Below are 25096 nucleotides of genomic sequence, written 5' to 3'. Positions count from 1 at the left end.
TTTTCACCAAAAGGAATACAACGAAATGAGTTGTCCCAAAAAATCACCCTCAAAAAAGAATATCAGAAATGTAATAAATAAAAAGTGAATGCAAACAACATACATTTATGCACCAAACTTCAATCTGGTGGCATTCACCTAGAAGTTATGCGGAGAAATTTTTTTAATTTCGCAACTTCGGAAGGATATATCTCCCTTAATATGCATTTTGGGCTATAAGTTCATTCATCAAACTAAACCTTTTTTTCAATGTACTATCACCCCCAGAAAGCTCGGTACACATTTTTAACTCAGCCTGTATAAAAAATGTATAGGGTGTTCTTAAATTGTAGGTACAAACGAAAATGATAGATTCCTCAGATCATTTGAAAAAAAAGTCCTATAAACATGGGCCTACAATACAGGGCGTTGAGTTTGAGTAATGAGTTCAATTTATTTCTAAAGATATATTATATTTTTGTTTCAGAAACTTGGGCTTTATCTGAATAATCCTTTCTACAAACAAAATTAAGAAATATGTTTTTGTATCTATTTTTTATCAAGTTGACTATTTTCTTTTAATCTCCTGGTACAGTAAAAAGATATCAGTTCTTTGCTTTTCTCCTAGGAGCAATTTTGAATTGTAGATACCATATTGAATTATTCAGTCTTATTCAGAGGAAAATATCAAATACATTATAATAAAAATCAAACAATATTTTATATAAAATGCAATTTATTCAGGAAATTATTACACCCGTTTCTTTTTATTTTATCCAAACTTCCATGAGATTTATGTTCCACATTTAAGTGTGTGAGATTCCATCACATTTTTTCAAAAGTTTCAACATAAGGACAAGTTAAACATTTATGAGTATAAGTGTCGTCTTCTTCATTATATGTTTCAGGTCCAAAGTTATGAGTATGTGAAGCTGCTGAAGTTCTGTCATAAAGGCTACTTCTCATATTCATCCGTAATGCTTTCAATTCTTTATTATATTTCTTAGATTTAGACATAACCTTCTTTTCCTCTCTGTTAATTTTTTCTTTTTCTATTTCATCATGACTGCCCCAAACTTGAAGAGCTCTTTCCTCTACCTATAAAATAATAATGTGAATGTAAGAATAACTGGCGGAGTTCCATTTTCCTTAACATGACAGAATAAAAATCAAAATACCTGTGACCTGAGATATAATTTCATGTCACCCCATCTTACATTATGAGGATTTTTTTTCGTAATAAACTTCAGTGGTGGCTCCCGTTTTTCTAAATCGACTGCTTTCAAGAGGAAAGTATTGACAGCATCTGTCTTTGTAATGAGAGCATGTTCTTCAGGGTCTCTATAATAATAATAAAAACCAATATTTTCATCAATACATTTGTGAAATACATTAAAAATTATTTATTCAAGTATGAATGATTTTAAAATCGGATGAAGAATCCTAAATTCAATAGGGAAGTGAAAGATTATCATTACATTATAATCCATTTCACTTACTTGCATTCATCACAACACTTATAACCAAATTTATCGAACAGCCATGAAACTGCGAAAGGTCTATCACATTTAATACAAAAAGGGCGATCTTCCTCATGTATAGGAGGCTCATCTTCAACAGGTTTTGTCTGTAAACAAAAGTTTACAGATTTTTCCCAAATATTATAAATAATAAGAAATTCATCAGTACCTGAATAGGTTCTTGACCTTCAACTTCTTCAAGTAAGAAACCTCCACCAGTATCAATATATTTTGTGGCGCCAATTTTAATTGTTGCAGTATCAACACTTATCGTTTCTCTGCAAAAATATCAATTAAAATATATGGTTAATTTATGATTTCTCCCTACTTACCCTTTTGCATAAGGATGAGCAACCAATTTACTATTCCTCAGAATTATAGCTCTTTGACGATTTCTCTCTATTCGAGCTTTGGCAGATTCAGTTAACTCCTCTTTTTCGTGTTCTGACATATTGAAGGGATGCTCCACAACAACTTCAGAATTTTAAAAAACTTGTTGCGGCAAACAAAACAAAATTTTGAAATGTCCTCTCCCACTTTTTCTTCTCGATAATAACTGAATATTTTTTAGGTTATGTTATTCACTCATCTGTCAAATTCCCTTGTGGCCCTATATAAAATTCTTTTGTACCCAACTGGCCAGGGCGCAGGGCAGCGATTACTTTGAATGGTGTGCTAGTTATGTTAGCGGGTAATTTTTTAACGTGGGTGTATGGTGTATATGCGAAATACTAGCTGTTGTGCAGAAAATAAATGCGAACGGTCCATCGAAATATATTTAGCAGCTTACTTTACATTCATTAAACGTCACGTTAAAAAAACTGAAAATATTTGGTTGAGAGGATTTCGACATTTCGGGAAATTTTTCTATTGTGGCCCTTTGGCGGGAGACATTGCCACATACCAAATATGTTTCACCTGTTTTATTTTGAGGCACAATTATGGGTTGTCGATACAAAAAGTAGTTGGATGCAAGGAAATACATATAGTAAAAAACACTAATCCGAGCAATCAATGCAGTTCAAAATGAAAACATTTCAAGACAGCTTCCGAAGTGTACAACATTCCCAGAAGAACTCTTTGGAATGAAATTAACAAAAGATACATGGGCGAACCCGGAGGCATTAGTGCACTAATATATACCGCCCAAAACACGAATTTTTAAGGCATTGCCAAGTTTTTAAAAATAAATAAAAAAGAAGTGTGCACCTTTTCATCTGATTCTAACCACAGCAGTCGACAACTGAAATGTTCAAATTAAACATACTTTGTATAGGACTCATTTCACAAATAAACGAAAAAGTTACACCAAGAAAACTATAAAAAGTGGTGCAAAGTCACACCGCTCTACAGAACCTAATACAATTCATTTCCATCAAAGTTACAGTGCGATATAGGGGAAATAATGAAAAAATATACAACACTGATACACATTTTTATTGAATGAATAATGTATTACATATAACGTGAAATTCATAAAATATTGAGACTAGTTTTAAAACAAAACAATTCTGGATTCATGCAGATGAAACAAATAATCAATTTATATTTATTAATCATATGGAATTACCAAATTTTAAATACCCACATTATGAAAATTTGCTAAAATAAAGGCTTCATTTGGGCACAATAGACTATTAGGTCGAAGTGGAAGAGGAGCCCCTCAATTAAATCTTAATATTAAGGCCTGATTTCCAAATTTTAACTTCAGTTGAACTAAAAATTTATTCAACGGACGAGGTATATATATGTAGAGTATAATATGTCAAAAAACATAAAAGAAAATTTAATTTTTAGCTCAAAATATGAATAGATAGAAACATCAGAAAAACGATAACGTTATAAAATATAAAAGAATATATTCTAATATTATGCCACATCCTCGACATAAAATGTTAGAAAAAACAAAAAAGAAACATGCGTTTAAAGCAAAACAATGAAATGTATAAGTACAATATTTTGTGCAAAAAATATGCTATTCTGAAAAAAGGTCAGATTAAGTTATATTAAAATCTTCAATATATATATCTTAGAAAAAATACAGCATAGTTTTCATCATTTGGAGGCTGAAACATCATGTAACATAATATTAAGGCACAAACATATACAATCTTTCCTCATTAAAAGGTGAAACAAGATTATATGGGTAAAATAATGGAAATTATTTCAAGGGAAGTTTGTCATACAGTCAAAAAATTGACTTGTAATGAAATGGATTTTTCGATGAACAATAAAAAGTTCTCGGAGCAGCTATAATTAGAAAGTTATTTGAAAATACATGGGGATAAAATTTTTAAAGCTTCAAAAAAATGTAAAATATCGAAAATATTTGTAATCACATCTTCATAAGTTCAGGTTCAATTATTATTTTGTTTCTTCTCGAAGAACATGTAGTCCTGAAAAAGAAAACATTTTACAATTATTAATCAATTCAAAATTTGAAAGAGTGGAAATGTTAGATAGGTTGTGCGAAATGGACGACTTCATGTTTGAATATTATCTTACATAGCTGGAAAAAAGCAAATAATTTTTATACTAGGAGGTGATACTGATTCAGAAATATTGTCCAATGAATCATAATCAAAATGGAATCTAACTGTTCTCTATTATCACCTTGTAGCATAAAAACAAGATTTGAAATCATAATGAAGCAATTTTCAGGAGTTAAGATTTTTTGCTATAAACCACAATTCAAGAAGCAAGTCCTTGACTTGAGAAGGAAATGAAATTATTGAAATTAATCTGTATATTAGTTTGTATTAATTATTATGGTAATTTTTTTGAGGAAATGAGTATTCACTGAATGATGATACCTTTATGTATCAGGTGTCCCAAATTCATTGTCTAGTGAGGGGATCTCAGAACCCCTTTGAGCTAGAAAAAAATGAATAGTACATTTTCGGTCTCGATTTTTGAGAGAATTAATTTCGTGTAAAACGCAACTTCATAAATTCAACCGTTTTCAAGTTATAAGAGAAAATTGGATAATGGCGCGAAATGAAAAGTAATCATACCTTTTTTATTACTGGTGCTATCAACATGAAACAAAAACGTTCTACAGGCATTTTTTTCAGTAGAACCTATTGGTGTTATAATTTATTCTTTATTGTCATTAGTTTGGAAGTTATAATACAAACTTGCGTTTTTTAAATGTAGACCATAACAATTTCTTTAACAAATAAAATCGCTTAATTTTTCCTTCTCAAAAATATATAACACAATATATAAATTCCTTATCAAATTAAAAAAATCATCAAAAGTTTCAGTTTCACACGGCAAATCAACTAAGTACCTATCGAAAATAATCTGTGAACTTCAGATAAATAATATCTTGCGTGGCCACCAAGGTCTCCGGATTTAACATCGTTAGATTTTTTCTTCTTGAATTTGAAAATGTTGAAAAGAATCTAACGGTGTTAAATCCGGAGACCTTGGTGGACACCGAATTTATCATTTATGTGAAGTTCACAGATCATATTAGATAGGCACTTGGTTGATTTGCCGTGTGAGAACTTTTTATTTCAAGCCATTTTCTATTTTTTTTTCTAGCTTGAAAACAGTTGAATTTATGAGGTAACGATTTTCATCAAATTTATTATCTCCAAAATCGAGCCCGAAAATGTACAATTTATATTTTTCTAACTCAAAGGGGGGTTCTGAGATCATCCCCTCAATAGACAACAAATTTGGGACACTCGATACATGTTCTCATTTCAACTAAAACTTCTGATTATTATCATTTTTTGTATAGGTACACGAGATGAATCTTCAGAGCAATGAAAATTTTAAAAATAACCATTTCCTTCTGTAAGAATATTAAGTGCATAAATCTGTTCATTGTTTCACTATTATTCTTTTTGATAGAAGGAAAAAAGTAAATTGAAAAAAAAAAAAAAGAAAAATTAATGTAATTACTTTTAAATGACAGAAGGAACTGCCCAACTCCTTTTAGTTAGTTGTTTCAAAGAACATATAATCCTGTAAAAAAATAATTCAATGTTTTCATGCAATGAATATGTACAATGCGATTAATATCGAATAACTCTGTACAGCCTGCAACAAACTAAGTTGTTAATGATTAAAAAGAAACCAAAACCAATGAAAATTTTTGAAACATGCACCTCCCCCCTTTACTTACAATAAGGAAGCATGCTCCAAGCATCACTGCCTTCATTCTGACATCCAAATCCATTGGGAAAGTGATACCGAAGAAGTCTGAATCGGTGAACATCTCTCTTGAAAGTCCAGACCACTGTTTGGAGATCCTCCCTACTTCGGTACTACCATCTGCCGACATCACTTTGAACTCGACGTCGCCGCAGAAACTAACGGTACAGCAGGGCCCGTCAATTTTTAGAACAGTATCTCCATTTGCATTCTTGATTGAGAAACTTGGACAGCACAGGCTCCAGTCCTGTTCCACTGTTCCGATTAGATGACCAGGAGGAGAAGAGACTTCCATGCTCTGAAAAATGTCGAAATCGATATGAGCTAGAGTTGAAAGAAAGGAAAATCTATGACCTATCACCATAGACAGAAGATGTTTTTTATAATTTTTTTACAATGATATTTATGATATGTTTTTACCATATGTGCTTGTATATTTGATAATTGAAGGTAATAAAATAAACCCTTGTATAAAATATACAGTACTTTTTTCACAACGCCAGAGTAAAGAAAGATGTATACATTTGGAACGTAAGGCTAAAATGTCCTCCTTTGATAGAAAAAGTATAGCACTTTCATCCCCAATAGTGATCACTATTTTCTCAGTCTATTTCTCTAAAATATTTGTGCTATTTTTCTAAAGACAACAGATATAAAATTTTAAAAATTTCATAAATGATCATTCGTAAGTGTGTTCATTCATCACAAATTTTGAATTCCCTGAAGTTCAACTGCAGTTGTAGTCACATTATATCGAATATAAATTTAATTATCTATAATATCATTCATATAATGAACTTTTTGGAACATAAAATTAAAAATATTTTCTTTCAAATAGGACCCGATGAAATTTTCCTTTATCTGAAAGAAATTTAAGATATCATGAAAATCTGTCACAGACAATTCCTAGATGTGATTCATTTAGCTATATCAATATTATTCTCATTAGAATAATTCAAAATTTCTGTTATGAAAAATTTAAAACACGTTATTCTCTTAGCTATTTCACTACTATTCTCCGAATAACTCAATATTTCTCTTAAAAACAAAATCAAAACGCGTTATTCTCATAGCCATTTAAATAATCTTCTCATCCGAATAACTTAATATTTCTCTTGAAAAAAGAAATCAAAACGTGTTATTCCAATAGCCAATTCGTGTTTTGCCATTAATTATTCCATCCTTCACAACACCTGTCTCTCTTTGATAGTCTGCAAAGCGTTGCGAGTAGAAGCCTTGTGATAGCAAGTCCATGTTCTTATATGTCTATGCCTATCACAGACAATACAGAAAATTAAAGATAGTTTTTGTTTTGACACGCCAAAAGCTTTCTCTAGGATGTGTTTTGCACTTTGCACATTTCAAGAAGAAATGTTATGGGGAACAGGATCAAATTAATCAAAGTCCCATATTGAAAGACTTTTCTTGTTATTTAGATTATGACAAGAAAAAACTATAAACAGTACCTGTAAACAGCAGGGAAAGCAGCAGGAATCGCAGGCTAATGGACGGTGGAAATGAATGACCTCATTTCGGAAATTGTCAAAAACTCTCATTTCAAATGGCCGCAAAGGTCCACAACAATTTCTTGTGCAACAATCGTTATCTTCAACTGCAAAATAAACTTTTTGTCCGAGACTATTCTTCACCGAATACTTGTTGCTGGTTTCAAATCCAGTGAAGGCTGTAAAAAATTGCTTTGAATATTAATGTTGAATAGCTTTGTTATACCATTTCATATTTTTTGGATATCTTCATTGGATAATTCATTAATGAATGTTCTTATAGGTAAGGAAATCAACTAACCTTCCATCAGTTCGATCTTCTGATGCACTAACAACTGATCAATCATGGTAAGGTATTCCAATCCTGCTGGACAGTTGACTGGTCCTTGAGGTATATTCATCCAACCACCTTAAACAAAAGATCAGGTTACTTTATGATGGAGATATTTATTAGAGAATTTATTATTAAGTAGGTACCAAAATCAAAACCAATGAATATATCAGTCTGGATAACATTTGAAGTGACCAAAAAGCACCTGGATTTTAATCAAAGACAACATTATACCCTGTAGCTTACAGAATAAACCATATTATTATTATTACATAAAATTGATTGGTTACAATTTCAAAACAGTTGATCGAAGAAAAATTGTTATTGATAAAATGAAAAATATAGTGAATAGAGTAGGATTTTACGGTAAATACAAAGAATACTTGGAATAAATGTGGAATTCATTTATCTGGATGAAAATTGGATATTTAACATTGAACTCTAAAAAGAAAACAAAAAGGTTGCCAAGAATATTCAAAGGTAAAGGTAGAAGGTACCCTATTTCGAATGCTGGAAAAATTGATGGATTTTAACCTGGATGTTTTGACAGTGGTGATCATAAGGATTACCATAAATCTATGAATGGAGAATTATATCATAATTGGGTTGGTGAACAATTAATAACGCCTATGCAGATAATTGGTACAATGAGTGTTAGTTCACTGCTCAGATGATGAATTTCAAATTCAATTCTTTGGATGATTCAATGGCTGATGCTAGGATTTTTGAGGAATTGAGACGAGATATATTTAACTAACATTAAGCTATATAAATAAGATCTGTGAACAAAGTCTTGGCATTGCATTTATAGTTTCATTTATATTCTATTTTGAAATTAAACATTGTTATATCTGTTTCTTGTTCTTCAATGAGTAATCAAGAAGTCTGTAACTTTTGAATCTATATTTATTAAATGATTTATCCAAAAATCAAATAAATTCTAATTCTATTTATGGAATTTTCATTGAGTATTTGTGCAAATAATGTATTCAGAAGAGTAAATTCGAAAATTTCCTCACTCTCAACTACTCAAAGATAACACAATGCAATTAAATTTTGAAATTTACAAATTGAAAATGATTTCATACAAAAATGCCTCAAGTAGTTAGTGGGTGAATTGAATTCACAAAATAATAGGCAAAATACTCTATGTAATTCAATAGTAAATGGTATGAAAGCATTCCTATTTTCTTTTCTGATTTTTTAAGAGAAATCAGAAAATAATCAATGTTTCAATTTTTATCAATGTTTAGGCAAATGGTGCAACTGGCCATTAGAGTTAAATATATGACTAGAATTTTGCAAGTAGATACCTAATGTCTATCAAGAGTGCAAAATTATTAAAGAACTCTTAAATGAATAGATATCTCTTCATTGGATTCCAGTTTATGAAATCATCCCTTCGTAACTTTGGGATATCTCCGATACAAAAATGATGAAAATCATATATTCTGATTATTTCAATGATGAAACCAGAGCAATTTTTAGTGATATTCTTGAAAACAAAAATAAAGCCGCGACTTCAGGTCCTACTTCGATGCCAATAATTCCTGAATAGACTTATAAATTCACGAAAAAACTGAAAAACAGATCAAACCACCACGAAAAAGGCACATTAAACTCGAGTGGAAACAATAAAAATGCAAATAACAAGAAAATGAAGATATCAGCAGATTCAAAAATGATACGAGAAACCTGTCGTTAGTTTGCTGTACTATCTGAAGAAGAACGAAAAAAGAAAATTAAGTTTACCAGTGAAACATTGGTAATAAATACATCGTTAAAAGTGATTTATGTGCTGAATATTCACATACCTTTGCTCCTCATCGGTCAAAAATTTAAAATAACCCTCGGATTTGGGCGACTTCTTGACAACAAACATTTTCTTGAGACGCTTCAAAAAACGTGGAATACATTTGAACCTCAAGATCTTCTTTTCGGCCATTCTTAGAGCAGAACAATCCGACTGAGCCTTTTTAAGTTCGTAGTAAATTGGTTTTTTCCGGTGATATCAAGGAACAGTTCATAATGCACACAATCTTTCAATAAGGCCCGAAATTATCGAAGATGATAGGAATAGAGAGAGCACGTTTTCTCTAAAATACCGACACAGTTTGTTTTAATTCCATTATCAGTGTGGTCTTCTCACAAACTCCCAAGTATACATAAGATACATACTTAAGTCGGAACAATTATTATTCTTTCGAAATAAATAATTCAATCTTATCTTTAAATATTTATCAACATTCTAAATGGAAAAATAACTTGTCGTCAACAAAGGAGGGATATAGGGATAGCACGACTGTGGGATATCGTTATTCTTGTTAATAATAATTATTGAACACTGATATTCAAAACAACGCGTAGCCACCTAAATCCATGAAATACAGACGATAATATATCTGATCCATTGAACCTGATCTCGGAATATTAATATTGATTTTTAGTGTTAACCCTTTGTAATTGCCGGGTCAGAATCTGAAGATTAATTGAGTAATTGCTAATCAAATTGAAAGAGACCGACAACATGGACATTGATTTAGGATAGGACCATCTTCTAAAGCTTCTCTTAGAATTATGAAATAATTCAATATTATTAGTCAATTGAATACGTCTCAGAGTATGGCACTAAATCAGTAGCTTTTGGGCGATTGTTCATTCATGGCACCGCCAGTGCCATAATACTTTTTTATCGTTAGTATGCTTGATACTTGATACAAAAGATGCGTATCAAAATTTCGGAACATAGAATTAGAGTGGATATAGAGGGTGTTAAGTGAAGCTACAAATGTTGTTCGAAAAATGGATAAAAACAAGTTTCGCATATCAATAAAACAGTTTTTTGACAAAAAAAAAATACTATGCAATGGCTTGATGAGTGTTATTCATACAACAATGGTTAAAATGTGCTCCAGGAAAATAAATTTGACACTAATGAAGAAGTGATTGCCGCGGAGATGACGATTTTTTCTACAGAAAAGGTTGAAGGTTCCTAGTTTGAAGGATAAAGTTGAGTTTTTAAGAAAAAATCTTTTTTCTTTTTGTTAGGTCCGGGACTTATCGAGAGAAATGTTAGGAAACAGACAATTTTGAGCTTTGTAATTCTGCTTATGTATATGCTTCAGAATTTCAGTTCGGCGTGCGTTTCTAAGTGAAAAAATTCCTTAGAAGTGATGAGTGAAGAAGAGTATCAATTGCCTACTGGTCATTACCAAACAGAAAAAGAGTTTGTGTTCTTCTGCAATATTTTTTTCTAAACAGTTACGCTCACTATAATGTTTAAGAAGTGGTAACGATTGTAATTACTTTGCGAAATGTATAAATAAGGAGTGGTAAAATTTCCCAATCAGCTCAGCAACACTCAGTTTATCACTCATTATCTTCTAAAAATAGCATTTTCTGTGGATTTATAGTTGCTGTTCGTCGAATAGTACTGTTGTATCGGTACCCGTTGGAGCTTACCACAACATTCTTCAGCATTGACTGCGCGATATATACAGGGTGAGCCACGTCTAGCTTCCATATTAAAAAAATCTTGTAACTGTACATACTCTTATCAGAGGTAGAGTAGGACTAAGGAAGTCAGGATGTACTATTAAAAATTAATTACTTCAGAAAGCTATAGGGTGAGTTTTGATATTCAGGGAAATACTGAGACCATCATCAGAATCAAACTCATGAAACTTGGAATGTTATTACATGGCACATGCTTGGATGGAGTCAGAGAGATATCAATTATTTAAATATTCCAGGACCGGACTCATTATTCCTTATTTGATGTGCTCAGGTTAAAAATACCACTTTGTAATTCGAATTTAAAATCATTGTTTCGATTTACAAAAAGAGCATAAAACCAGCTTCAATACCTGGTATCACACAAAGTTGTCACATCTAACTTTTTTTTTTCAATGAATTTTTGAAATTGGAGAAAGTTCGAAATTCAGGATTGAGGTATCTCGTGAAAGTCGTGGAGATCTCTGAAGATTCTCACCGTAGTTTTGGGTGAATGTAAGCATTATATTTGTGCAGTTGCTCATTGAATTTTCAGACTATACAATTTAGAATGTAAACTACGAAATCGAAAAAATAAAACCGTGTAATATACAGTGTGGTCCAATGAAAACTTAACAGTTCGATTTTCCGGGTTTAAAATGAAAATGTTTAAAATCGCTCGGACCCGAAGATTTCTGATTCATTTGATATAGTATATCCAAAGTCACTTGAACTAGTCTATAAAAACGCTCGGCCAGAGATAATTGCAAAACAGTCATAAACCATAGGCGCACACTTTTCAAACCCGTGAGTTGAAAATAATATTTTTGCGTATGTATGGGACTGAGATGTCGATATTTTCAGAAAATTTGTGACGTGAGTAGCTTTTGCCGTTATAGTATATCCAAAGTCACTTGAACTAGTCTATAAAAACGCTCGGCCAGAGATAATTGCAAAACAGTCATAAACCATAGGCGCACACTTTTCAAACCCTTGAGTTGAAAATAATATTTTTGCGTATGTATGGGACTCAGATGTCGATTCTTTCAGAAAATTTTTGACGTGTGTAGCTTTCGCTGTTACATCAAAAATGATACTATGTCATTCTACGGTGTTATAATTTGATTATTCTTTATTCTAGACCTGTAATATAATATCAAGGAACGTTATCAACGATGATGAACTGATCGTTGCATAGAATTATAAGAGCACGATATTTGAGATGAATTCGGAAATGTTCTGTCTGAAGATAAGACAAACTAGGGTAGAATAGGTGCATGACCTTGAGATCCTTGAGTGACATCAAGTCACTCAAAAAGTTTCTTGGAAAAAAACCTATATTTTTTATTCATTCAGTCATTTTTACGTAGGTATAAAAAGAGGGGGGTCTCAAGCAAATCCTATACTTAAAGAGTTATCGAGGAAAAACTTGAACTAAGGAAAACTGCAATTTTTCATTGAATGGAGTAGTCTATGACTTCCAGAAAACATAAAAGAAATTAAAAAGTCGAGATTTCATGAATTGTAATAAATTATTCATTAAGATAGTTGAAAATCCATAAACCAATAAAATTTTTAATTACGTATTATTAATGACATTTCATGAAATGTTAAATTTAGTTATCCAAATTTCGATTTCAGTTTCTATGTTTTCTGGAAGTCATGAACTACTCCACTCAGTTAGAAATTGTAGTATTTCCTCAGTTCAAGTTTTTCCTCGATATCTCTTAAATTTTTCGTATTAAGAATCAGAATAAATATTAAAAGATATATGTAACCTATTATTAAAACTGTCCTGACTTTTAAAGTAAATGGAGGAATAGATTCGATTACGAAATATTAATCTTTTTTTACATAAGCCATAGAATTGTGCCGAACATCATAGTCGAAATCATTAAAAGCATCAGTCACACAACGAACTAAAACTACGTAAAAATGCATTTCAATAATACCCCTATGAACCACACTGGTCTATGCGAATTATTAGAAAGTAATTGAGAGGTGATAGATGCAGCCAATGAGTGTAACCAAAAACGCTCTCAAAGTGGAAAGGGGAATACGAGGGGAAATATTCATCCAATAAGATCAATCTAATCGGGAGATTCTTGTTTCCAAGACGATTTACTAAATACCGGGGTTTATTTGAGAGTATTGATAGCAATATTTTCATAAATTTCAAAGAAATTTCTGAAAACTTGGACAACCCTTGTATAATTGAAATATTCAGGCTTCCTCCAAGTGACTTTGGATATACTATAACAACTTTTACGCTCTTTTGCCGCGATTCCTCATTTTGTGATCTTATCGAATACTGTCTGATCGTGAAATTTCGCTTCCAAATTCCCATCGATAACGAAATGACAGGAGCAGCAGAAAAAAACCAAGGCCAAAGTTCCTTTCGAGAGGTGGTGGCACCAGCACCCCATGAAGAACCAGCTTATTTTTGAAGGATATTATAATGGTACGGTGGTACTGAATACTATACTTATTTCATATCGTGTTTTCCTCCTAATGTTTACCGAGTTATTGGAATTTTTTGAACCATTGCGACTGGTGAGAATGAAATTTGTTTGATTGTTTGTTATTTAATTGTTTTCTGCACCGGAACCAATAATTGAAACACGTTGTGCAAGTATCGCAACAACGGAGATAATGATGGAACCTTTTCCGGGATGGTGATCGGAAGTGGACAATATTAAAGCTTTCATCAAGAAGTAGGCCACAATTGAGGATTTCTGGTACCACTTCTGCGGTTTTCAAGATAAGCCGGTTCTATAATGAAGTCCGAAACTTTTCCACGAAATTTCACACGATATACATAGGGGTACAACTTTGCTTCCGCCGTTTTTTTCCGAAATTCTAGGCTTTATTGTAAAAAACATTTATTATTCAAAGTATTGTCCATCGCTGGCCACTACTTCCTCCCATCTTTCGGGCAGGCCGTGTTCCATTGATCGAAATAAGTAATAGTCTGAGCAGCGTCTGGAAAATACGGCAGGTCGGGTAGGACTTCCCATTTCAACGCTTCCAAGTATTTCTTGACTACTTTCGCAACATGAGGTCGAGCATTGTCATGCTGTAAAATCCTTTATCATGTCTCTCGTTTTATTGCGGTCGTTTTTCTTTTAATGCTCGGCTAAAATGCATTAATTGAGTTCGATAACGATCGCTTGTAATTGTTTCACTAGGTTTTAACAACTTATAATACACTACGCCGAGCAGATCCCGCCAAATACTGAGCATGACCTTGGAACCGTGAATATTCGGTTTTACTTTCGACGTGGAAGCATGGCCGGGATATCCCCATTATCTTCTGCGCTTGGGATTATCGTAATGAAACAATTTTTCGTCTGCAGTCACAATGCGATGCAGGAATCCCTTCCGTCTTTGCCTTTCAAGCAGCTGTTCACAAGCTAAAAACATCATATTTGGATCGGGTAGTGAGCGGTCCCATGGAAATTTCACCTTTTTCGGATATACAATGAGACTTGCTTATTTCAACATCGAAAATTTCGATTCGAGAGTTACCGTGTACACGACGGCCGATTTTGAGGTACAATTTTCATGAAGGTATCAAACATTTGGACAAAATGATAGTCTGCTATTTCCTTAGAACAAATCAAACAACTTCGTCACGTATCTGGAAAGGAAAAACGTCAAAATAAATTCGATAGATTGATAAATATGTACATTATGATATCAAAATCTGAACTTGATTTATATCCCTTATTCACTTCCGTTTTCCCAAACTCATTCCTATTTTCAGACCGCAGAAGCTATTACTAATGAAATACGCTCATAATTCAGATATTTTAAGATGGAACGTTTCGAGTAGAAAACAACTATTGTACGATAATTTTCCTTGAATTGAACATAACGTCACATCTTATCTCGAACCTCTCATTCGTCAATAATGCAGAATTTGAGAGAAAAAACTCCATTAAATTTTCCTAGAATACTTGATAAAGCGAATTATGTTCGATATTGATAAAAAAATAAATAATAAGTGATTATAATACTTGTTTTGATATATTCCATACAATATCAGTTATAAATGGATCTAAAAGTCAAGTGTCTTGCACGTAAGAATATATCTTGGAACGTCAGAAATACCAACACCTCAACACGAATTTCAACAGTAATTCACTAAATATTTTATTAGAAGCAATTCAAGAATGATATTGCCGAGATGGAGGATCAATTCAGGATAGTAACATAATTACATAGACTTTCTTTCAACCCAGTATTTCGAAAATAAATACCCAAAAAACATGGTTTCCGAATGTTTTACTTTTTTTATAGAATTCTGCCATTACTTCTTATTTTATTTTCTTAATGGATAGTAAAAAAACGGTCTTGACGAATTCACAACATTCAATTCGTTCCGACAGTAATTATCATGAAAGTCCTTCAGTTGTAAACCGTTTATCTCAAAAAAAATTACAGATAAGTATTGTTATGGAATGGTATTATCAACTTATAAAATCAATGAGAATACATTACCAGACTCTATCCTTCGGAAACTACAGCAAATTCATCAAATAGATAATAAATTTTAACTTGATATGATCCAATAATTTTAAAGAAAAGTAGAGTAACTTTATTCATTTATTCCATTCACTTGCACATTATAAAAGTAGCATAAATCCAATATTTCTAAAGTACTATATCAATATTCATTCAAAACATCTCAGGATCTGAAACAAAATGAAAATATTAATAAAATTCAAGTTCAATTTGATAAAATCAACAAAAGATATTCAACTCAAGTATCAGGAACCATTTATATATCATGTAAATAATGTTAAAAGAGTCAAAAGACTGAATATTCAATTTTCATTCAAAATGATAAAAAATAATCATTTATTTTATATTTCCTATGTTAATTTTCATGAAATAGCTTGTGATCTAGTGAATTACATCTAGATACAATCTCAAAAATGTAATACTAGCCAAAATTCCTAATAAAATTGTAAATAATGGATAGGGATAGGATATCGAATGATAAATCAGGGATTCCAAAGTAATTAATGTCTCAAACATACAAAAATGTATATATTTCATTAGATTATAGTATAATTTAAAAATATGTAGTAGATTTTAGGAGTTATAGATAGAAATCTTTGAATATTAGGCCAAAGAAAGTGAATATTAGAAAAATTTCCAAATTGTATATAGAATATTTGAAAATTTTGTAACTTCGAATCGACCGAATCCAACATATGTGGTACCAAAAGATGCGGAATTAAATGAAGAAATTAACTAGATCAAGATTGAAGAGAGAAAACTTACCTCAAAAGAGAAAATTGCGAAAGCATCATATTTGGAAAATTTTTTGACATCCAAGGCAATCTTGATTTCAAGAAAAAATTGAAAATCTATATAAAGCCCAGCCGAATGACAGCTAATCAGTCAGTAAAAAACCATTGTTGAGAGCACGTCACCTGACTCAAGAAATTTACCTGAAATAATTGATAAACGAAAGAATTTATTTACGAAAATTTGCAAGATATTAAAATTGTTAAATACGTACCTGAAAATCATTGTGAGAAGAAGTGGAAAATTATTTAATCAATTTCAAGAAGAAATTTCCCTGGATTCAAGCAAGTTGAAGCAATATTAAATGGAAAATGGATTCAAAACAATGCAACTTGAATTAATACAAATCAAGGTTATAATCCATTCGAGGTTAGGAGCATAGAAGACGATACCATACCATAACATAGAACACTGATGAGGTCGATGAAGATTTAAATACGTAAATATAAGATTAGATTAATATAAATTTAGTTATTAGATAAGAATTTCTTTATAGTTAATGAATTTCGAAAATATTAATTAAATTAAAAAAAATATATAATTGAATTTGAATGAACCCTCCTGAGATAAATAGTCGGCGCAAAATTATAAAAATATAGTTTCAAATTTAGTTATTGGATCGAATCAATTTAAATCAAATCAACAACAACATAATCTCAACTTGAAAATATATATACGTTCCATAACAATTGTCGCCCAACGCGTGGCTTATATTAATTCAATTACAGCATTCTTATATTAATTCAATTACAGCATTATTATATTAATTCAATTACAGCATTATTTTAAAAAAATTTCAAATTAATACATAATTGTTGGAATCATATCATTGATTATTCAATAAAAAATGGAAACAAGAAGTAAAACGAAAATTGGAGAAAAGGGGGATGAAGAAGAAAATGCAAGAGGAAATATGGAAATAAATGAAGAAAATAGAAAAGAACTGAATTTATGGGATATAATGAATGCAATAAAAAAATTAGAAGAAAATTGGAGTAAAAAATTTGAAGATTGTTCGAAAAATTAAGGAAGAAAATATGAGTAAAATATTGGATAAAAATTTGAAAGAAATTAAAGAAGAAAAGAAAATTCATTTGGCAGATAAGGTAATTGAAATGGAAAAGAAACTTGGGGATAGTTTGATGATTTCCAAGGAAATGTTATATACCAAAAGAAATAAAGTACAAAAAGAATCTTCAGCTGAATTAGATACAGAAAGTAAAATATATGAGGAGAATTTGGAGATTTGTGAAACTGAAGTTCACAATCTAACAGAAGGAAATCTGAGTATTATATATAATGATATCGAAAAACGAAATGAGAAAATTGAGAAGTCAAATGAAAAATTGAAAATTTTAGGAGAGATTAACATGAATTTCAATGAAAAATTAATAAATCAGTATACAGCACCTTCAATAGAATTTTCAGAAAATAAAAACAAGATTGACCAAAATATATATGAGATAGGAAATCCACAAAATTTAATAGAAGACAAATATTATGAAAATAAAGAGATAATTCTGAATTATAACAGTATAAGTGATACTCAAGCAAACCCATCAGAACGATACATTCAAGAAGTAGTGAAATATTCAAGAAAACTTGTCAATGGAGAACAAAACAAATGGGATATACAATTAAACAGAGTGGAATTTTTATTGAATACAATGCATAATACAGTTAGAGAAGAAACAAATTTATATTCAATGAAACAAGAAAGAAATTGTTACAAAACAAGTCATATAAATAATGAAGACATCATGAAGAAGGTAAAAGTAAGATTGAAAAAGAATAGAAAAAGATACAGAAAGAAAATGGAGAGAATGAATAGAAGGAAATATGTGAAGTTTAAATAAAAAAGGAGATTTGGTTATTGTACGATCCCACAGGGTAACAGACAAGCGGAATAAGATTTGTGCGAAATTAAAAACTCCATTCGAGGGACCATATATAATAGATAATGAGAATGGTTTGAACAGTTATGTATTAAAAGAATTAGAAACAGAAAGAATAAGAGGAATTTTTCATATTAATGATTTATATGAATTCATCCAGACAACGAATGAAAGTTAATGTAAATTTCAATCAAATTTCAAAATTTTGGAGAAATTTTAATATTTTAAATTTTATATTGAAAATAAAAATTATCAAATATTAAATTTGGGGAATTGTTATGGAATGGTATTATCAACTTATAAAATCAATGAGAATACATTACCAGACTCTATCCTTCGGAAACTACAGCAAATTCATCAAATAGATAATAAATTTTAACTTGATATGATCCAATAATTTTAAAGAAAAGTAGAGTAACTTTATTCATTTATTCCATTCACTTGCACATTATAAAAGTAGCATAAATCCAATATTTCTAAAGTACTATATCAATATTCATTCAAAACATCTCAGGATCTGAAACAAAATGAAAATATTAATAAAATTCAAGTTCAATTTGATAAAATCAACAAAAGATATTCAACTCAAGTATCAGGAACCATTTATATATCATGTAAATAATGTTAAAAGAGTCAAAAGACTGAATATTCAATTTTCATTCAAAATGATAAAAAATAATCATTTATTTTATATTTCCTATGTTAATTTTCATGAAATAGCTTGTGATCTAGTGAATTACATCTAGATACAATCTCAAAAATGTAATACTAGCCAAAATTCCTAATAAAATTGTAAATAATGGATAGGGATAGGATATCGAATGATAAATCAGGGATTCCAAAGTAATTAATGTCTCAAACATACAAAAATGTATATATTTCATTAGATTATAGTATAATTTAAAAATATGTAGTAGATTTTAGGAGTTATAGATAGAAATCTTTGAATATTAGGCCAAAGAAAGTGAATATTAGAAAAATTTCCAAATTGTATATAGAATATTTGAAAATTTTGTAACTTCGAATCGACCGAATCCAACATATGTGGTACCAAAAGATGCGGAATTAAATGAAGAAATTAACTAGATCAAGATTGAAGAGAGAAAACTTACCTCAAAAGAGAAAATTGCGAAAGCATCATATTTGGAAAATTTTTTGACATCCAAGGCAATCTTGATTTCAAGAAAAAATTGAAAATCTATATAAAGCCCAGCCGAATGACAGCTAATCAGTCAGTAAAAAACCATTGTTGAGAGCACGTCACCTGACTCAAGAAATTTACCTGAAATAATTGATAAACGAAAGAATTTATTTACGAAAATTTGCAAGATATTAAAATTGTTAAATACGTACCTGAAAATCATTGTGAGAAGAAGTGGAAAATTATTTAATCAATTTCAAGAAGAAATTTCCCTGGATTCAAGCAAGTTGAAGCAATATTAAATGGAAAATGGATTCAAAACAATGCAACTTGAATTAATACAAATCAAGGTTATAATCCATTCGAGGTTAGGAGCATAGAAGACGATACCATACCATAACATAGAACACTGATGAGGTCGATGAAGATTTAAATACGTAAATATAAGATTAGATTAATATAAATTTAGTTATTAGATAAGAATTTCTTTATAGTTAATGAATTTCGAAAATATTAATTAAATTAAAAAAAATATATAATTGAATTTGAATGAACCCTCCTGAGATAAATAGTCGGCGCAAAATTATAAAAATATAGTTTCAAATTTAGTTATTGGATCGAATCAATTTAAATCAAATCAACAACAACATAATCTCAACTTGAAAATATATATACGTTCCATAACAGTATATTATCATCAAGAATAAACTTAATGGAATGTACTCCTAGACAATCTAAATCTATCACAGGTCTATATAGCATTTGATTAAACGAAAGAGGGCGTGAGAATACTCGAATCTATTCATAGAACGACGTAGTAAGCTGCAACAAGCACAAATAACAAAAAGAATTAACTGTAAAATATTACTCATTCAGTTTGTTCATCAGTAAGGTCTGATATATTGTATTGAAATATACAAAGGAGATTCAATTGAGCCTTGTTCGTTAATATTGAACTTTACACTTTTAATTTTTAGCATATTGTGCAAGTGGCTTTGATCCATTTGCAAAATATAATGTGAACTTTTGAACCTGTAATGATATAATATTTCATTCAAAAGCATTCCGAATTATTATCTTAAAAATTTAAATTTGTCCATTTCAAATGAAACTGAAATTTTCAAAACTCTTTCACAAAATCGATTTTTATTGAAAAAAAAACACTAGCAGTAATGCAATATTCCCAGATTGAGAAAACCACAAATCTTGATGGAGATATGCAAATGACATTGAAAATTATTTTAAAAAAAGGTAAAATATACTAATGTACAAATTTTTTATCCTTCTGACCTATCAATGGGAAGTTGACCCAGATTTAATACAACCCAATAATATGAAAATAACTGGCATTGGTACTAATTGCTCATATTATAATTAGGAAATAAGTTTGTAATGAAATAGAAACTTACCATCTCCAGCCATAGGTTGATTGGTGATGGGTGGTGCTGGATAACCTGCTGGAGGTGGGTATCCCCCAGGTGCAGGAGGGAACGGTCCAGGTCCAGGTGGTCCTGGGGGATATTGATTGCCACCAGGTGGGTATTGGGGTTGAGGGTAGCCTCCGTGTGGAGGGAAGTTGGCATCATACACAGGGTTTGGATCTGGAGAAAAATCATCCACATATCAAACTCAATATAATTAGAAATGTAATTTTAGACTCACGTGGATATCCTCCCTGAGGAGCAGTTGCAGGATAGGACATTCTGAAATGAAAGCCATATAGTTTGAATAGTTTGATAGTTAGATAGATAGTTAGAATAGTTTGAACCCTTCTAATTAATACACTAACATCAGTTACATTTTTGAGATTCTCAATTATATTTGTTATCAACTGAAGATTTCATAGGGAAGAATGCTTACTTGGGTATCGCACTTGACCTTGACTGTCGAGATTAAAAAATGTACATATTTTTTATCATTTTCAATCCCCCTCATTAAAAGATTTGCTTTTCTTCAGCAGTTTCACCCGGCAATTAAACACTATTTTCGATATATGTGGATTTCGTATGTACTGTTCAAAAATAAGGATCTTACCTTAAACTATATGCTAATAATAAATTTTATATACACCAACAGAAGCTGTATTAGGAATACACAACACTATAAAATATTCTACAATATCAAAATAGAATAAAAAAGTTGAATGACGTAACACCACGCGAATTGAATTGACAGTATCTGGGGTATTTCGAATTATCAAATGCAATTCAACTTTTAAAGTGCAATATAAGTGCTATGCTGAATCAATTATTTGAAATTAAATTCAGAAACGATCAAATTTAACGTTGTTTGAAGTTACGATGAGAACAAATGTCAAGAATTCCCTACGATTCACAGAGAAGAAAACATTTTCATCAAAGTTATTAACTATTCTATGTCTCCGAATTTCGTATGTACAGCGGTTATACGAAAATAAACCATCTGGGATCACTAATTTGTCTTCTGGACTTCACCCGGTAATAACGAAAGTTCAATGGGTAGATTTTCAAATAAATCATACACCGAAACTCGTTAACTTGTGTAACCTAACCCAACAATTTCAAAATCTAAAAATATGTGGTGAATGCGCTTTATATAAGCATTGCGGTAGTGGAACCCAATTGTGGTGGATGCGAAACTGAATTTCTCCCAAAGGTTCAAAGTTAAAGTTAAGCTTAAGATTTTGTTTATTGGAATATATAATGTGCCTTCTATATTCATTTATAAAAACTTATTATATGTGAAAGACAACAAATCTGCCTACAACAAGTTGTGTAATTTTCATTGTTACTTTACAAGAAGTATTGAAACTTTGCTAGTTAAATCGCTGATGATTTGTGAGGCATATTATAATAGTGTCAAAGAGAATTTGGATGACAGAAATATGTTTTAATCATTTTGTAATCATATGACTTCTTCTGTTCCTAACATTAGGCCTAGAAGGATTATTATTGTCATTAATACTAATCCGAGTGGAAAGAGCATCTAGGTCATAATGTTCTCGTTGTAGCTAACCTTTGTTCATACACAAAATGAAACTTGATAACCAGAAAAATTGAAGCAATATTTTTCAGATCATGTCTCCTGAGTTATATTATTATGAATGATAAATTATAATATATCGTACTGAAACAACGTCTTTTTTCCAATAACGAGTTAGTTGCACAAGAATCAGCTTCGCAAGGAATAAGTAATGGCTTGTCTGGTGAAGCAAATGAAAACTGAAGCAAATCATAAATAAATGTTCATCACAGTATAGGTATTTATGACTATTTAGGTTATATTGAAATTCATTATTTATTATCCATACGAACATCAATTTCTTGGTAGAGTAGATAGACACGATGTTGATTCATTTCTTTGAGGGGAAAACGACAAACTGGGATTTCCTATTTTATTTCATATTTATTGAAAATCCCAAGAAAAAAAGTTTCTTCTCGAGGTGAGTTGTGTTAAATTGATAGCCCATAGATGTCGCTAAGTGTTTATTCGGCTAAATGTTTATATTTTGACGATTGGAGTGTTTTCTGGTCTTGCGCATACCATGGTGGTGGTAGGTTGTTGACGTGCGCAGAAAGAATATTGAAATTCATTAAATTGCTTTGGTATCCGTGTATCGAAGATGTAAGTAGTCCCGAGTTGGCCCCTCGTGGCTGTACGTTAGACGAACATTGTCGGTGATGAACATATTGCAAAGATGGCGACATGTGCATAATTATTCGTGAGATGGATTGCAAACAGTGCAGACGTCGTGAAGAACAAAGATCATCCTACGGAAGAAACAAAGTGCAGTGCCCTTTCTGAAGAAGTTTTGATAGTTGAAAGTTGTCAGTTTGAAAGGACACGATGCGTGAGTTTAAAGTAGTCGTGTTAGGTTCGGGTGGGGTTGGGAAAAGTGCATTGACAGTACAATTCGTTTCTGGTTGTTTTATGGAAAAATACGACCCTACCATCGAGGACTTTTATCGCAAAGAAATCGAAGTGGACAACTCCCCCTGTGTGTTAGAAATATTAGACACCGCTGGTACTGAACAATTTGCCAGCATGCGCGACCTCTACATAAAGAATGGCCAGGGCTTCGTAGTGGTATATAGTTTAACAAACCACCAAACATTTCAAGATATCCGGACTATGAAGGAATTGATAACCAGAGTTAAAGGTACGGAGAGAGTTCCCATTTTACTTGTAGCAAATAAAGTAGATTTGGACCATCAGCGGGAGGTGACTTCTTCTGAAGGCAGCAGTCTTGCAGCACAGTGGGGATGCCCCTTCATAGAAGCCAGTGCTAAGAACAGAACGAATGTCAACGAGGTGTTTGCTGAGATCGTGCGCGAGATGAACTTTAGTCCGGAAAAAGAAAAAAAAACTTATTGTTGCTGCAGTTTACTTTAATTGTGTGGCCCCGTTACGTAGAGCGAAGTGGAACGCAGACAGTGGATAAAAGCAGTGTACAATGGGCAAGAAGTCTCGTTTCACCAACCACTTGATTGTTGTTAACTGATGCCGATTTCAGAGATATACCTTAACTTTCAGTTAACGCAGAGTGTTGAACTGGACAGCAAAACCACCGTTTTTAAGACTATAAGCTCATTTCTAGTATACCTACTTACTCATTGATAATATATTATAAGTAATGGCTTAGAACAGCACAATATATTTTTATACATTGAACAAAGTCAACGCGAACGATACATAAATATTTTATTTAGAAATTTTTGAACCAACTCATATCTACCACCGATCTTTAATACCTATTAATGATAGTGCCTGAATGATTCAACATTGGTTGCAATTCGACTGTTCAAGCATAGAGATAGATGGTACCCACATGGCCTAAAAACTAGCCACATGGTTGCTAAATTATAAACCGGCCAATATCATCTCGGTGCCCCATCATGTGAGCTCATAATGTACATATTAGAAGACTAACATTATTTTATCGAGAAATCTGTGTTTTGTAATATAAAACTACTATGTGATGTGTGTTTGAATGATGGATGAGAGATACTAAATACTAAATAAATACGATTTTGTAAGTATTCAAATGTTGCCGATAGATGTGTGTTCTGAGAGCCAAAAAGGATTTGTGATATACGTATTATAATAAAAATCAAGTGCAAAGTACTTGTTTTCTTTCGATTTCGCAAATCCAACCATTCGCAGCTTAATGAGCTTTCGTGCACAACTTTCACATCTACCAAATAAGCATATATTCCTATTGATAATTGCACTTCCGTACTACCAGGCTTAAATATCTTGTCTTTCGTTCACTTTAAAAATTCCTAATCAATCAATTTCAATAAATGTGTCAAATTTCTACTTGAAGAACTGGCAAATTACTTATGATTGAGCTATGTAGTTATTGCAGCAGTCGAACCACCATAAACAATTTATAAGTCATTTAGCTGAATATCAATCTTAAAATCATTATTAATGTCAATTTTCTTCCGTTTCAGCATTAGCTATTCAATGAACCTTGGGCCGACATCAATATAATAATCAATCAATATATAATCAATTGAATACGAAAAAATCCAGCAAACCCCGAAATTGATCAGAAATTTAGAGCACAACATGGTTTTTCATAGTTGTTCATTGTTTTATGGTGGCAATTCGTTATCCATATCTGCAAATAAACCTCAGGTTGAAGTCAAATCATCAAAAGCCTGTAGTAGGAATAATCGATTTATGTAATCTGATAATTTTTCGAGTTCAGCTCTGTTTTTTGGGATCGCCAAACTGGGCATGGGCTCGAATTTACCTAATTT

At 31.4% G+C, this 25096-nt stretch overlaps 3 protein-coding genes across 5 annotated transcripts; 1 reads left to right on the top strand and 2 right to left on the bottom strand.

Annotated features, from left to right (window-relative positions):
* Positions 1-697: 697 nt before the first annotated feature.
* Positions 698-2085, bottom strand: LOC123685758 (DNA repair protein complementing XP-A cells homolog). Its single transcript, XM_045625619.1, has 5 exons — positions 1832-2085; positions 1669-1777; positions 1479-1606; positions 1158-1320; positions 698-1077 (listed from the first exon to the last, which is right to left on the bottom strand). Exons 1-5 carry the CDS (start codon positions 1948-1950, stop codon positions 805-807), a joined length of 792 nt encoding a protein of 263 aa, XP_045481575.1. The 5' UTR covers positions 1951-2085; the 3' UTR covers positions 698-804.
* Positions 2086-2915: 830 nt separating this feature from the next.
* Positions 2916-21701, bottom strand: LOC123685757 (phospholipid scramblase 1). Of its 3 annotated transcripts, XM_045625618.1 has the most exons (8): positions 21384-21673; positions 21012-21052; positions 20759-20950; positions 7473-7580; positions 7133-7350; positions 5638-5964; positions 5415-5477; positions 2916-3895 (listed from the first exon to the last, which is right to left on the bottom strand). In XM_045625618.1, the coding sequence occupies exons 2-7, from the start codon at positions 21049-21051 to the stop codon at positions 5448-5450; spliced, it is 915 nt and encodes a 304-aa protein (XP_045481574.1). In that variant the 5' UTR covers position 21052; positions 21384-21673; the 3' UTR covers positions 2916-3895; positions 5415-5447. The 3 variants fall into 3 exon arrangements, with proteins under 3 accessions (XP_045481574.1, XP_045481572.1, XP_045481573.1); XM_045625616.1 differs by lacking the exon at positions 5415-5477 and having other exon boundaries at positions 21384-21701; XM_045625617.1 differs by lacking the exons at positions 5415-5477; positions 21384-21673 and adding an exon at positions 21210-21296.
* A 1163-nt stretch (positions 21702-22864) lies between these two features.
* LOC123685756 (ras-related protein Rap-2a) lies at positions 22865-24449 on the top strand. Its single transcript, XM_045625614.1, has one exon. The coding sequence runs from the start codon at positions 23175-23177 to the stop codon at positions 23718-23720; it is 546 nt and encodes a 181-aa protein (XP_045481570.1). The 5' UTR covers positions 22865-23174; the 3' UTR covers positions 23721-24449.
* The last annotated feature ends 647 nt before the right edge of the window (positions 24450-25096 follow it).

Source organism: Harmonia axyridis, chromosome X (genome assembly GCF_914767665.1).
Source record: "Harmonia axyridis chromosome X, icHarAxyr1.1, whole genome shotgun sequence".
NCBI classification, from domain to species: domain Eukaryota; kingdom Metazoa; phylum Arthropoda; class Insecta; order Coleoptera; family Coccinellidae; genus Harmonia; species Harmonia axyridis.
The sequence above is the reverse complement of the archived record's forward strand: the minus strand, read 5'-3'. Positions and strand labels throughout refer to the sequence as shown.

Coding starts and splice junctions, on each gene's coding strand:
- LOC123685758 (XM_045625619.1), bottom strand. CDS start 1,950: ATGTCAGAACACGAAAAAGAGGAGTTAACTGAATCTGCCAAAGCTCGA. Junction 1,778..1,831: donor GCTCATCCTTATGCAAAAGG/GTAAGTAGGGAG, acceptor ATATTTTTGCAG/AGAAACGATAAGTGTTGATA. Junction 1,078..1,157: donor AATTATATCTCAGGTCACAG/GTATTTTGATTT, acceptor ATTATTTTATAG/GTAGAGGAAAGAGCTCTTCA.
- LOC123685757 (XM_045625616.1), bottom strand. CDS start 21,051: ATGTCCTATCCTGCAACTGCTCCTCAGGGAGGATATCCAC. Junction 7,351..7,472: donor GAAGATCGAACTGATGGAAG/GTTAGTTGATTT, acceptor AATTTTTTACAG/CCTTCACTGGATTTGAAACC. Junction 5,965..7,132: donor GCTTTCCCTGCTGTTTACAG/GTACTGTTTATA, acceptor GACATTTTTCAG/AGCATGGAAGTCTCTTCTCC.
- LOC123685756 (XM_045625614.1), top strand. CDS start 23,175: ATGCGTGAGTTTAAAGTAGTCGTGTTAGGTTCGGGTGGGGTTGGGAAA.